This window comes from Cupressus sempervirens, chromosome 2, assembly GCF_028749045.1.
Source record: "Cupressus sempervirens isolate cs-2001-9-10 chromosome 2, ASM2874904v1, whole genome shotgun sequence".
Lineage (NCBI taxonomy): Eukaryota > Viridiplantae > Streptophyta > Pinopsida > Cupressales > Cupressaceae > Cupressus > Cupressus sempervirens.
Window position 1 is genome coordinate 56439527 of NC_143119.1, and position 12697 is coordinate 56452223.

The 12697-nt window shown below is 38.7% G+C and overlaps 1 protein-coding gene across 1 annotated transcript; it reads left to right on the forward strand.

The window, feature by feature from the left end:
* Nucleotides 1-517: 517 nt before the first annotated feature.
* On the forward strand, nucleotides 518-4929 carry AAE7 (acyl-activating enzyme 7). Its single transcript, XM_089812609.1, has 3 exons — nucleotides 518-849; nucleotides 2364-2948; nucleotides 3709-4929. The coding sequence occupies exons 1-3, from the start codon at nucleotides 646-648 to the stop codon at nucleotides 4600-4602; spliced, it is 1683 nt and encodes a 560-aa protein (XP_089668735.1). The 5' UTR covers nucleotides 518-645; the 3' UTR covers nucleotides 4603-4929.
* Nucleotides 4930-12697: the final 7768 nt, after the last annotated feature.

Here is a 12697-nt window from a genome sequence, read left to right on the forward strand (position 1 = left end):
AGCATGTATAAAGATGACTTAGCAAGAAGGGAGTTCTAGCTCTGTGGTTGATCGTGATTTGGAGAGCACCATATCATACTACACTATTGTTCGACTCTTGTTTATCCAGTATTGGTGTAGTGATGGTCAAGTCTGATACATAACATCATATCATGCTACTTTGTTCGCTGATTCATTTTCTTCCAGCATTGTTGTAGTGATGGTCAAGTTTGATGTGCTGAGCATAGTCAAGTGATTATGCTGTAACAATGTTGTCTTTTTTGTATTGTTAATGCTTTTAATCGCTTTGTAATTCTTAGATTCTTATTCTAATTAAAAAAAAAAATGGAAAATGGTTCGGCATGTCAAAGGAACATGTGAGTAGATAAGATTGTGCAGGAACACATGCTTACCTCCTTACATTAAAAAATGATTGCGTATTACACCTTCACGCTCTCTAGGCGTCGGCGTAACAAAGTGTGCATAGATTCTATTTGCATTTGTCGACAAAAACCGACAGACTGTACCTTTCCTGAAATTATGTAAGGCAGAGGCGTCTCCAAACACTAGATAAATACTAATCTCTCGTCAGATATTCATTTCCTCTCGAAGCCACATTCAGGTGGTGTGGAAAGTGTAGCGGTACGCCGAGATCTAAAAGAAGCCATGGATATTGATGATCTACCCAAATGCTCTGCAAATTACACGGCTCTGACGCCCCTTTGGTTTCTGCAGCGAGCAGCTCTGGTGCATCCTAAGCGCAAGTCGGTCATTCATGGCGCAAAGCACTACACTTGGGATCAGACTTACCAGAGATGTAGGCGCCTCGCCTCTGCTCTTGCTCGCCACGACATTGGCCTCGGCAACACGGTATGTATATCACGTCGCCCTGTTTTATTATTATTTAAGATTAGCTAAGCGCTTTCTTCTCGAATGCCTCCTCGTGCCCTGTCAAAGGCTTGAACAAACAGCACTACACTCACGGTCCAGGGTTTCCAGGGAAGATGTAGAGATTAAGTGGTGGACATTCTGGATTAGCGAGGCAAAGTTTGCACATTTTATTTGCCTTCGTCTAATTGAAGAATTGGGCAAATTTTTGAAGTTTTGTAGTTAATTGATGAGCTTAAGGGGCTTTCTAATGAATTGTTCATAAGGCACAACACTTGGTGAAGGTTTTGCAAATGGGGTTGCAAGCTTTGGGTTTAACTGTGGAGGAAACTCTGTAGTTAAGCGCGCTCAGGCTGGAGTAGTACTGGGATGGGTGACCTCCCGGGAAGTCCCGGTGCTTCACCCCTGTGAGCATCACCTAGATCCAATGAGTGCTAAGTGTTCCATTTATTCTCATGAGAGATGGATTCATGTTGAATCACTACTCATGAAACATGGGTCATCGAGTTTGACTCAAAATCACACAGTTAAATCCTGATATTCACATCACAATTTGACTAGCTGTGGAAATCATCTCCTACTTATCAATTGATGAGCTTAAGGGGCTTTCTAATGAATTGTTCATAAGGCACAACACTTGGTGAAGGTTTTGCAAATGGGGTTGCAAGCTTTGGGTTTAACTGTGGAGGAAACTCTGTAGTTAAGCGCGCTCAGGCTGGAGTAGTACTGGGATGGGTGACCTCCCGGGAAGTCCCGGTGCTTCACCCCTGTGAGCATCACCTAGATCCAATGAGTGCTAAGTGTTCCATTTATTCTCATGAGAGATGGATTCATGTTGAATCACTACTCATGAAACATGGGTCATCGAGTTTGACTCAAAATCACACAGTTAAATCCTGATATTCACATCACAAGTTAATTTAGTGTTAGGAGAAGGCTGAGGAAAGGGATTCTCTTTGAAATTTGAGAAAATTTGCTTCTAAAGATAGCTTTTCGTGTGCTTTTCATAGACACCTTAGCTTTCCTCTCTAGGCATTTTTCTTGCAGGAGAGGGAAAGAACAGCTTGAGAAGATCTTGAAAAATTCAAGCATTTCAATTGAGGCATTGGATTCTGTCGTTGACTAAACTCGCTCCTTTGCTTTTTTGCCTTTCTCTGAGATTTACCGCCTTTAAGGATTTAGTCAACTGTCCAAAGTTTTCGGTGAATTTAGGCCCTAGGAGACAGCGGAGAGGAATTCTCTTTGTATTCGATAAAATTTGTTTTTCTCGTCTTTCAAAAGATAGCTTCCTCTTAGCCTGGATATTTCCAACTAAAACTCCATATTGTACAGAAGGTTACAACCTTTAGGGTTTTAGGCATTTTTCTCGGAAGCGTTTGTTCGTGAACGAGGGAAAGAGCAGCTTGAGAAGATCTAGAAAAATTCATGGATTTCAACTGAGGCAATTGGATTTAGTGGTTGAGTGAACTCACTCCTTCCCTTTTCTGTTTTTGCAGGTGGCTGTGCTCGCACCAAACATTCCGGCCATGTACGAAGCACATTTCGGGGTGGCTATGGCGGGAGCCGTGGTGAATTGCGTCAACATTCGTTTGGATGCACGAATGGTGGCGTTCCTGCTGGAGCACTCCAGGGCGGCGGCCGTGCTGGTGGATCAGGACTTCTTTACACTCGCGCAGGACGCGCTAGGGCTGATCCGCGCAAAGCCTGGGTTTCGAGAACCAGTTCTCGTGGTGATAGCAGACGATGCCTGCGAGAAGAGTAATTTGGAAAGGGCGTTGAAACGGGGAGCGGTGGAGTACGAAGACTTTCTGAGAGGAGGAGATCCTTCGTTCGAATGGAAGGCGCCAGAGGACGAATGGCAGAGCATCGCGCTGGGGTATACGTCGGGCACCACATCGAATCCCAAGGGTGTGGTGCTCAGCCACAGGGGCGCCTACTTATCTTCTCTCGGCGCTTCCCTCGCCTGGGATATGGCCGACAGTTGCGTTTATCTCTGGACTCTGCCCATGTTTCACTGCAATGGTTGGTGCTACACCTGGGCGATGGCAGCCTTATGCGGCACGAATATCTGCCTGCGCCAGGTACAAAATAGAAAAAAACATCAATTCTTTAAAATATTCAGATCAACCAATGTCTTATGTGTATTTTTTTAATAAGTTGAAGAAATGAGGCGTCATTCAATGCTTTAAGTTCTGGTTTTTGTTGGATATCAAACTACGTTTCACAGTCAAGATCAAAATAAGTTACTGAATTGAATCTCAATGAATTGTGGAAATCTCAAAAATATAGAGTGTTGTGTTGCTGCTGAATTGAATTTAAAGGAATTGTGAAAATCTGATAAACTTTGAATGTTATTGCTTTGTTTTTTTTGTGACGTATGATTTTTGTTTGTATCAATGGAATCTATTCGGTCAAATTAATAGATTAGCCATTGGATAGAAATTGAATATAAAAAGTTGATCGCTTGTAAAAGTTGAAACTAAAAAAATTGTGTGAACGCAGAATCAGAAATCAGATCTCTAACATCATTCAGATGCAATGGCTCGAATGCAGGATCATTCAGAATTAGACAATATATCTCTCACATTTTCCAGTCTTCCTCATTTTTAACTCTATTTTCCGCATGATTCCTCTACTTCCGTTTGATATATTAAATGGCAACTGAAAGTGCTGTTGGCTGGAGAATTATTTAGCAATATCTAATCCCGTGAGCTTAAAATTTAAAATCAGAGACATAAGTAGAATGAAAATGATAAAATTTTAACTGATTGATAAAATAGAAACCCATCTGCTAATGGTAAAATAGAAACTCATGTGGCATCCAATTGAGGTTTGTTGCAGGTAACGGCGAAGGCAATCTTCAGCGCCATAGCGGAGCACAAGGTCACACATTTCTGCGCGGCGCCAGTTGTGCTGAACACAATAATCCATGCCCCGCAGGAGGATCGGGTTCCCATCTCGCGGGGCGTACACGTAATGACCGCCGGAGCAGCACCACCGGCGTCTGTTTTATCCGCCATGGAAAAACAAGGATTTAGGGTTACACACACATACGGGCTCTCTGAAACCTACGGACCTTCCACCGTGTGCGCGTGGAAGGAGGAATGGAATACCCTACCACTGCCCCAACGGGCAGCCCTCAAAGCCAGGCAGGGCGTCCGCTACCTTGCGCTTGAAGGCCTCGAAGTTGTAAACCCAGACACCACGGTTCCCGTTCCAGCGGACGGAATCTCCATTGGAGAGGTCGTAATGAGGGGCAACATGGTAATGAAGGGGTACCTTCACAACCCTAAGGCTAATCAAGAGTGTTTTAAAGGTGGTTGGTTTCATTCCGGGGATCTGGCAGTGAAGCACCCTGACGGGTACATAGAGATCAAGGACCGGGCAAAGGATATCATTATCTCTGGTGGAGAGAACATTAGCAGCCTGGAGGTGGAGAATGCCATTTACGGGCATCCCTGCGTCTTGGAGGCTTCGGTTGTGGCGAGGCCGGATGAAAGGTGGGGGGAATCCCCTTGTGCCTTCATAACATTGAAAAGCTCTGCTACTTCTACCCGAGAGCCGGAATTGGGCGAGGATATTATGAAATATTGCAGAGACAGGCTGCCTCGTTACATGGTACCCAAATCGGTGGTATTTGGTCCCCTTCCTAAAACTGCAACGGGGAAGATCCAGAAGCACGTCCTCCGGGCAAAGGTTAAGGAATTGGGACTCGTGCGTTATAGCAAATTATGAGTGCAAGTGGTTTCCTTCAGAAGTACCTAACAGGGCTTTAAGAACACTGAATTCATCCTTAAGGTGTTTAGTGTTGTGGTGGCATCCATTCATTATATCTTTTGGAATCAGAGGAACAGGTGGGTACATGGTATCAATTTTTGTGTTGAATATATACATATAATTTTTTTAATGTTTAGCGTTGGCCTTGTCTTGAGTATGGACAGCAGCTCTTTTGAGGGTGAGAACAATAAAGAAAAGTTGTCTCCCTTTTACACGGTTAAAAAGAAATGCCAAAGATTTTTTAAATATTGGGAATATAGATAGAAAACAATTATGTGGCGTGAATGTTTGGTTTCCATTTTTATGTGGACTATTGTTCATGTTTGAAAACAGTCCATATAAAATCGAATTCAACAAGTATAAAATTGATTTGAATGTAGCCAAATTTTGAACAATTAATTTGTATTTGTTAAAAACCATGGTTACCACCTTACATTTTCATCTTGTAGATGCACAAAATATTCAATTTGTGATTTGAATTTTGATATCAATTTATCTCAAAATACATTTTTAGTATATTTCCACTCTACGGAAGTCAAAAACTACAACCATGATCTATTTGCTTGAAACAAACTTCATTTGTTAAAAGAATATGCATTTGATTAAAATAAATTAGAAAAATTAATTTAGAAAAGAATAAAGTATTTCTTTATTAAAAAGGTTACATATGGCTCTAGCTTCCATAAAGTCATCTATGACCGTCTTCCATTAAATGACCTATGGCTTTGTCTTCTATTATGTGTTTTAAACTTTAATCTATAAAATGACCTATGACTTTGTCTTCTATTATGTGTTTTAAACTTTAATCCGCTTGATGTAAAAAATTAATGGTAAGTATATATTTGTAGAGATTCTAATTGCTTTTATTTTTTATAGTGTTATGCATACTTAATTTGTATGCTTGATTTACTTTGAATAGAAGTTTGAATTTTTATTTTTATTTCCTTTTTTCTATTATTATTTTGATTATAGAATTGTCTATACTTTGTCCTACATGAATGTAAATATGTTTTTAACATTTAATCACACTTATGAACTTATCACTTGGACACAATCTTTCATATGGTTCTATTTGTCAAGGTTCAAATTTAATTAATATTAGAGGGTAACATCCTAGAAGTTTGACATATTGCATGTCAAAGCATTTGAAGTTAAAGACTCTTTAAGGTTGTGTTGTTAAAGATAAGTCCTAGGTCATTAATGAAACAAAACAAATGTTAAAAATGAAAAAGATAATTAAAAAGTAGCTTCAATATATTATAATAATATTTTATCAAATACTACAACAAATCTTAAATGTAAGGGCTAACTTGGTGTTATGTGTTGTGTTTTTTTTCCTTGCTTTGTTTTTTCTTGGCTCTTGTGTTCTTTTGTATGTGTTTTGTTTCTCTGATAATTTATTTCTCATTTGTGGGGATAAGTAGAAACCTTCATATAAAGTAGTTATTTTTTTAGTGGAAAGTAAAATCAATTCTCCATCTTCTACAATATTCAATGGAGGAATCATGGCCTTAAGTGGAATGGAACCAAGAGGATTATTGGGGGTTGCAAGAGATGGATTTTGAAATGGAGGCCACGTCGTCAATGGAGACCTTGGAGGAGTAGGAAACAGTAAGAATCCTTCTTCATTTGTGAAGGTGCTTTCTCTTACGTTGAATGAAGAAATGATTAAAGGCAATTTAAAGAACATAATAGGCTTAAAAATAATGTATTTTTTGCTTGTATGGACCATAATTCTTTACCCTTGAGGAAGTTTTTAAATGAATGGGTTAATAATCTTTTTTTATTGGGGGGGGGGTGGGTGGGGGGGGTTTGTGTTGGCGGGGCAATGAAATAGGAATTTAAGTTAATTTCTTTAGAATGATGCACAAGGGTTTATTTATCATGGTTCTTAAAACCCGTGGCATGCAAGAAAGAGCATTGAAGAAAGGTTTTTGGAATATGGGGTAGTCTTTATTCAAGACCTTTCCATGATCGCCCGAGGAGGACATGGAGAAATTTGTTGCATGACCCACACCCAATTGGCTTGAACTTAAGAATGTGTTGACAAAATATTGTTCCTTCCTACCTCAACTCTTGAAGTCATTGGGAAACGTACTTCAAATTGAAGAATCAAGAGTAACCCCCTCCCCCTACTTAAATGCTAGGATTCTTATAGCGCATGAACCAAAAATTAATATTTTGAGAAATTTTCCTTAGAATTTGAGGAAGAAGTTTTGTGTTAAGACATTGACCTTTTAGGTTATTTAACATTTGCTTTCACTACAAGAGGAATGGTCACAATCACAAAGAATGTTTGTTATTGAAAAAGGAAAAAGAATCTTTCAATGTTGTGCAAAATAATGAACCAAATTTAATTCATCTCATTGCAAATTCAATGCTTGTTCTTATTGGCATAAATGTCTTAAGGACTAGCCAACAAACTTAGCTATCAAAAGTGTTGTCATTGATGTCAACACACACAAAGAAACTAGGACCCGTATAGAGGAACAACCAACAAAGCATATTGATGTACGACTCTAGTTTGCATGGGTGATTAGAGAAGAGAAGACGTTTGTGGGCCCAACAATGATGATAACAAAGGTGATCCACTTAGACAAAGTATGCTAAGTGAAGTTCGCATGAGCACAAAAATGCCAAGTAGAAGGAAAAGAAGATAAACCAATGAAATGGTTTGGCCAAGTTAGCAAGGTAATCAGAGCAAGATACTCGCGATTGCCTAGTCGTGCAGAGGGTAGATGTGTACTCAATCTTGCATTTAATGGTAATGGGGGAATAGATCGAGGAACAGTCAAAAGAATTCAAATTCCAACCAAAGAAAGTCATCGAGGACATGTGACACCTATGACCCTTGTACAAACACACTACATTTGACAAGAGTGGCACACTATTGCAATGAGAAGCTGAGATAATAATAGGGGTGAGAATTCAAATTTTGAATTCATAGATTAGGGCTTCTGAGTGAAGTTGAAAGAAAATATAAAAGGAGAAAGTTGAAAGAAGAAAGGTTAGATTGCCAAGTGATTATCCAAAGAGCTAGAAGAGTTGAGCTAAGTGGAATCTTAAGGTGTAAAGGAGAGTGACAAGAGCAAAGTCACCTTCAAAGATTTGTCATGTTAAGGAGAAGCGAGTAAGCATGAACAACACAAGGATATCATGTGCAAGAGCAAGGAGAGCTAAGCACACAAGTGATCGAGGTCTAAAGTTGCAGAGCAAAGAGAAGGAAGAGCATAGTTCCATACAGGTCAAGAGAGTTGAAGAAGGATCTATCTCAAGCTAATTGTAGTAGTTACTTGTTTGATCATTTTTGTTGTTTACTAACATTTGTAATAGAAAATCCTGTTGAGAGTGGGCCCTAATAGGTTCTTTGTACAAATCCCCTAATATGGTGACACATTAACTTGTGTTCAAAGTCTCTTAACCAGGTTGCTCCTAATAGGGAACAACTTTAACATGTCTTATTAAAATCCCTTAATCGGGTGGTACCTAACAGTGTCTTTGTATGCTTCTAAAAAGGATAAGCTCTTGACCGGGGTGCCCTTCAAGCTTTGTGAGGATTGGTTGATATATTGTGGTTTTTATCCTAGCTCAATTTTCACAAGATAATTTTTTTGTTATGTGTTGTTATTTTCATGTTCTTTATTTTGCTTAATCTTGATTGGTTAAGTTATAGCTAACACAAACCTGTAGATAAGTGTGAAGTGTAATTTAGAGTAAAAAGATGAAATTGGTGAGTGTACTAATTTAGAGTAAAAAGATGAAACTAGTGAGTGTATTAATTCACAACTCATGGTGTAGGAAGTTGTGTTTGCATCTAAAGACTCTTGGAGATGCTTACTAGACTCATGTTGAGGTCAAATATGTTGAACCAATTGGTCATTTCAACCTAGACCAGTTGAAGGAGAAGGAGATGCACACAACCACATTGGATGCTCTAGCGAGCACCCTTTCCTACTTTGAGTACAAAGATGTGGAGGAACTAGAGACAACATATGAGATGTGGGAGAAGTTGAAGCTCGTCTATGGTGACAACAAGCATGTCATAACGGATAAAGCTGAAAGCCTAAGAGTAAAGTTCGATGACATGAGGAGGAAGAAGGCAACGTCTATACAGCCACGAAAATGCACTTCCATACGAAGGAGAGGACTTAGTCAATTTTTTAAAAAGTTAGAAAAAGCAATGTAAAGGGAGTGCATTTTCGTGGCTGTATAGCCATGGGCGAGGAAGAAAGCGAAGAGATTGAAGCCTATGGAAAGTAGGCAAAGGATGTCATGCTAGCCATCAGAGCACGTAGAGAAGTAAAACAAGAAGAATAGTGCATAAGCAAGGTATTGAGAACCCTACTACCTACATATTCCATAAGGGTGTCCTCTATTCAAGAGATGGGGACAATAGAAAAGATGGAGGTATCACTTAATGCCTTGATAGGAAAGCTCACTACATGAGCTTAGCAACTTCGACAATAGTGAATCACCGAAGGTTGATACTACATTCAAAGTATTTGTTTCATCAATTGCAACACAAAGAGAGAGGAGAGGCATGCACATCTAGATACAAGAGAGAACTAAAGTGCATATACACCGAATAAGTCAAACAAGAAGAGATGGAGGCTTTGTTCGCAAAAAGAATAGTCAGAGACAAAGGGAAGTACAAAGGTAAGCTTCCTTTCAAATGTTGTAACTACAAGAAGGTAGGACAATATGATGCTCGATGTCCAGAACCTGTGAGGAAGGAGAGCGACAACTAGAAAGGAACCAACAAGAAGTGGTCAAACTCTAAAGAAAAGGAGAAGAGAGGATACTACATTTATGAAGAAGGCATGACTAACGAAGAGTCAATTAATGATGATGATGAGGATAAGGATGAAGTGTCTTCTTTTTCTATCACAGAAGAAAGGGTGGAGAGAACCCTAATAACTAGTATCAGTATCCACAAGAACTAGATAATAGATAGTGGTTGCTTGCACCACATGTCTAGTGACAGGAGCAAGTTCCATGAGCTCGAGGTTTACGATGGAGGGATGGTGAAGTTTGACAACAACTCATTGTGCACAATGATAGGTAAGGGTATTATAGCCCTAAATGAGTCTATTACCTATAAAGATGTATGTCTAGAAGAAGGATTGAAATATAACCTATTGGTCATGGCCCAACTGATAGACAAAGGTTATAAGTTCAAATTTAACATAGGGTCCTACAAAATAGTTAACAAGACAAGAAAACTCTTAGCTACTGGAGAAAAAAGAAGAGGTAGTATTTTCTACCTCAATATTTCTAGTAATACTTGTATGGTAGCTAAAAATGATAATAGTTGGTTGTGTAAGGGGTTTACCTCCTATCACTAAACTTGACAATGTTATGTGTAAAGATTGCCAACTAGAAAGTTGGCAAGCTCAAGTTTCTCTAGTAAGTCACTTTTGTACATGTACTAGATATAGTTCATATTGACTTGTGTGGTCCCATGAGGACAAAGAGTGTATATGGTGATAGATACTCTATGTTATTTATTGTGATTTTTCTAGAATGATGTAGACTATATACTTGAAAGAAAAGCCAGAAGCCTTTCACATGTTCAAGTTTTACAAAGCAAAAGTGTAAAGGGAGACGATAGAGAATTGAAGTGCTTGATATCATATCAAGGAGGTGAGTTCACCTCGCAAGAATTTGAAAGCTACTATGAGGAGCATGAAATCAAAAGATAAATGTTAGCTTCCACGACACCTCAGTAGAACAATGTTGCAAAGCGAATAAATATAACCATCGTAGATTGTGCTAGAACATTGATGGTCCAACACAATGTTGCATAGATCTACTAGAGAAAGGTTGTAAGTACAAATGTGTACACCTTGAATAGGGTGCAAGTGAAGAAGAGGACAAAGAAGACTCCCTATGAACTGTGGTTTGGTCAAACATGATCTATCAGTTACTTCAAGGTATTCAGAAGCAAGTATTTTACATCAAGAGAGATGAGTTCTAAGGAAAATTTAGCCTAAAAGTGATGAGGGTATCTTTATGGGATACTCTACTGAGAGCAAAGCATACTGGTGTCTAAATCTTTGGACAAACAAGATTTTGGGATCTAGCAATGCAAGGGTGGATGAAATCTCAAAAAGAATGAGGAAGACAACAAAAAAGAATTGGAAGATTACAAGAAATTTTACATTCCACTAAGTAATACAGTGGAGAGAGTACCAGTAGAAGTGGAACCTATACAAGAAGTTGTACTGGGTCAAGAAGAAGAAGCTTGACATGAAGAACAAAGAGAAGAGGCAACAAATGCAAACAAAGTATGTGAGGAGACACCAGTAAGTAAAGCATATCATTGGAGACAAGGATGTTAGAGTGATAACTAGGAGAAAGGAGAGAGATATAGTGTGTTTTCTCTCGCACATAGAGCCCAAAGTTGTAGGAGAGGCTCTGAATGACAAAGACTAGAGAAAGGTCATGAAGGATGAAATTGATCAAATAGTGAGAATGATACACCGACCATGGTTGCCCGACTAGATGACAAGAATGTCATTGGTATAGAATGGGTGTTTCGAAACAAGATGAATGAAGATGGAAAGGTAGTTAGAAACAAGGCCAGACTTGTTTGCAAAGGATATGCACAAGAGGAAGGCATAGACTACAGAGAAACCTTTTCACCAGTGGCTAGATTAGAAGGAGTTAGGATACTCCTAGCATTTGTAGCTTACAAGAACTTCAAAGTGCATCAGATGGACATGAGGTCTTCATTTTTGAATGAAGTTCTGGAAGAAGAAATGTATATTGAACAACTTGAGGGGTCTAAAAATGAACAAGGTGAAAACCAAGTATGTAGATTGAGAAAATTGTTGTATGGACTAAAATAGGTACCAAGAGCATGGTATGAGAGACTACACTCATACTTAATATAGATTGGGTTCATAAGAACTATTGACAAATGCAATCTATGCATGAAGAAAGAAATATAAATGAGTTTTTTGATTGCAAAGATCTTTGTGGATGATATCATCTTTGGAGGAGATGATAAGCTAAGTAATGAGTTTTTTGAAGCCATTAAGAGAGAGTTTGAAATGTCCATGATTAGAGAAATCAAGTTCTTCATTGGACTTCAAGTGTCCTAGTTAGGAGGGACTTTTAGTGGGCATAAAAAATATGTGAAGGAAATACTAAAGACATTTGGTATGGAGGAAGCAAAACTAGAAGGCACTCTAATGGCAATGGATTGCAAGCTCTCAAAAGAGGATGAAATCTTTGAAGTGAATGAAATGTTTTACCAATTCATTATTAGTAAACTCCAATATGATAAGTAAGAGATAATTTCCACATCAAGTCAAATTGTGATATTGCTATCAAGATTTAACTGTGTGATTTTGAGTCAAATTCATTAACCCATGTTTCATGAGTAGTGATTCAACATGAATCCATCTCTCATGAGAATAAATGGAACACTCAGCACTCATTGGATCTAGGTGATGCTCACAAGGGTGAACCACCGAGACTTCCAAGGAGGGCAACCATCCTAGTACTACTCCAGCCTGAGCGCACTTAACTACGAAGTTTCCTCCATGGTTAAACCCAAAGCTTGCATCCCCATTTGAAAAACCTTCACCAAGTGTTGTGCCTTATGAACCATTCATTAGAAAACCCCTTAAGCTCATCAATTGATAAGTAGGAGATAATTTCCATAGTAGGTCAATTTGTGATATTGCTATTAGGATTTAACTATGTGATTTTGAGTCAAACTCATTGACCCATGTTTCATGAGTAGTGATTCCACATGAATCCATCTCTCATGAGAATAAATGGAATACTTAGCACTCATTGGATCTAGGTGATTCAATATTACAAACTCTAATATGTCATGCATAATAGACCGAACATAACACAAGTGGTTGGACTAGTAGCTAATTTTTTTGCCAACCTAAAGGAATCACACATGGTAGTTATGAAGAGGATCTTCAAGTATCTAAAGGGTATTAAAGAGTATGGCCTAAGGTATCATTGCAAAGGTAACTTTGAGCTTAGGGTCTTCTCTAATGCTAATTGGGTAGGGAACATAGATGACAAA

What these genes read in the sequence shown, in the direction of transcription:
- AAE7 (XM_089812609.1), top strand. Translation starts at nt 646, where the DNA reads ATGGATATTGATGATCTACCCAAATGCTCTGCAAATTACACGGCTCTG. An exon ending in ACATTGGCCTCGGCAACACG is followed by an intron (nt 850 to 2,363) that starts GTATGTATATCA and finishes CTGTTTTTGCAG; the next exon opens with GTGGCTGTGCTCGCACCAAA. An exon ending in CGAATATCTGCCTGCGCCAG is followed by an intron (nt 2,949 to 3,708) that starts GTACAAAATAGA and finishes GGTTTGTTGCAG; the next exon opens with GTAACGGCGAAGGCAATCTT.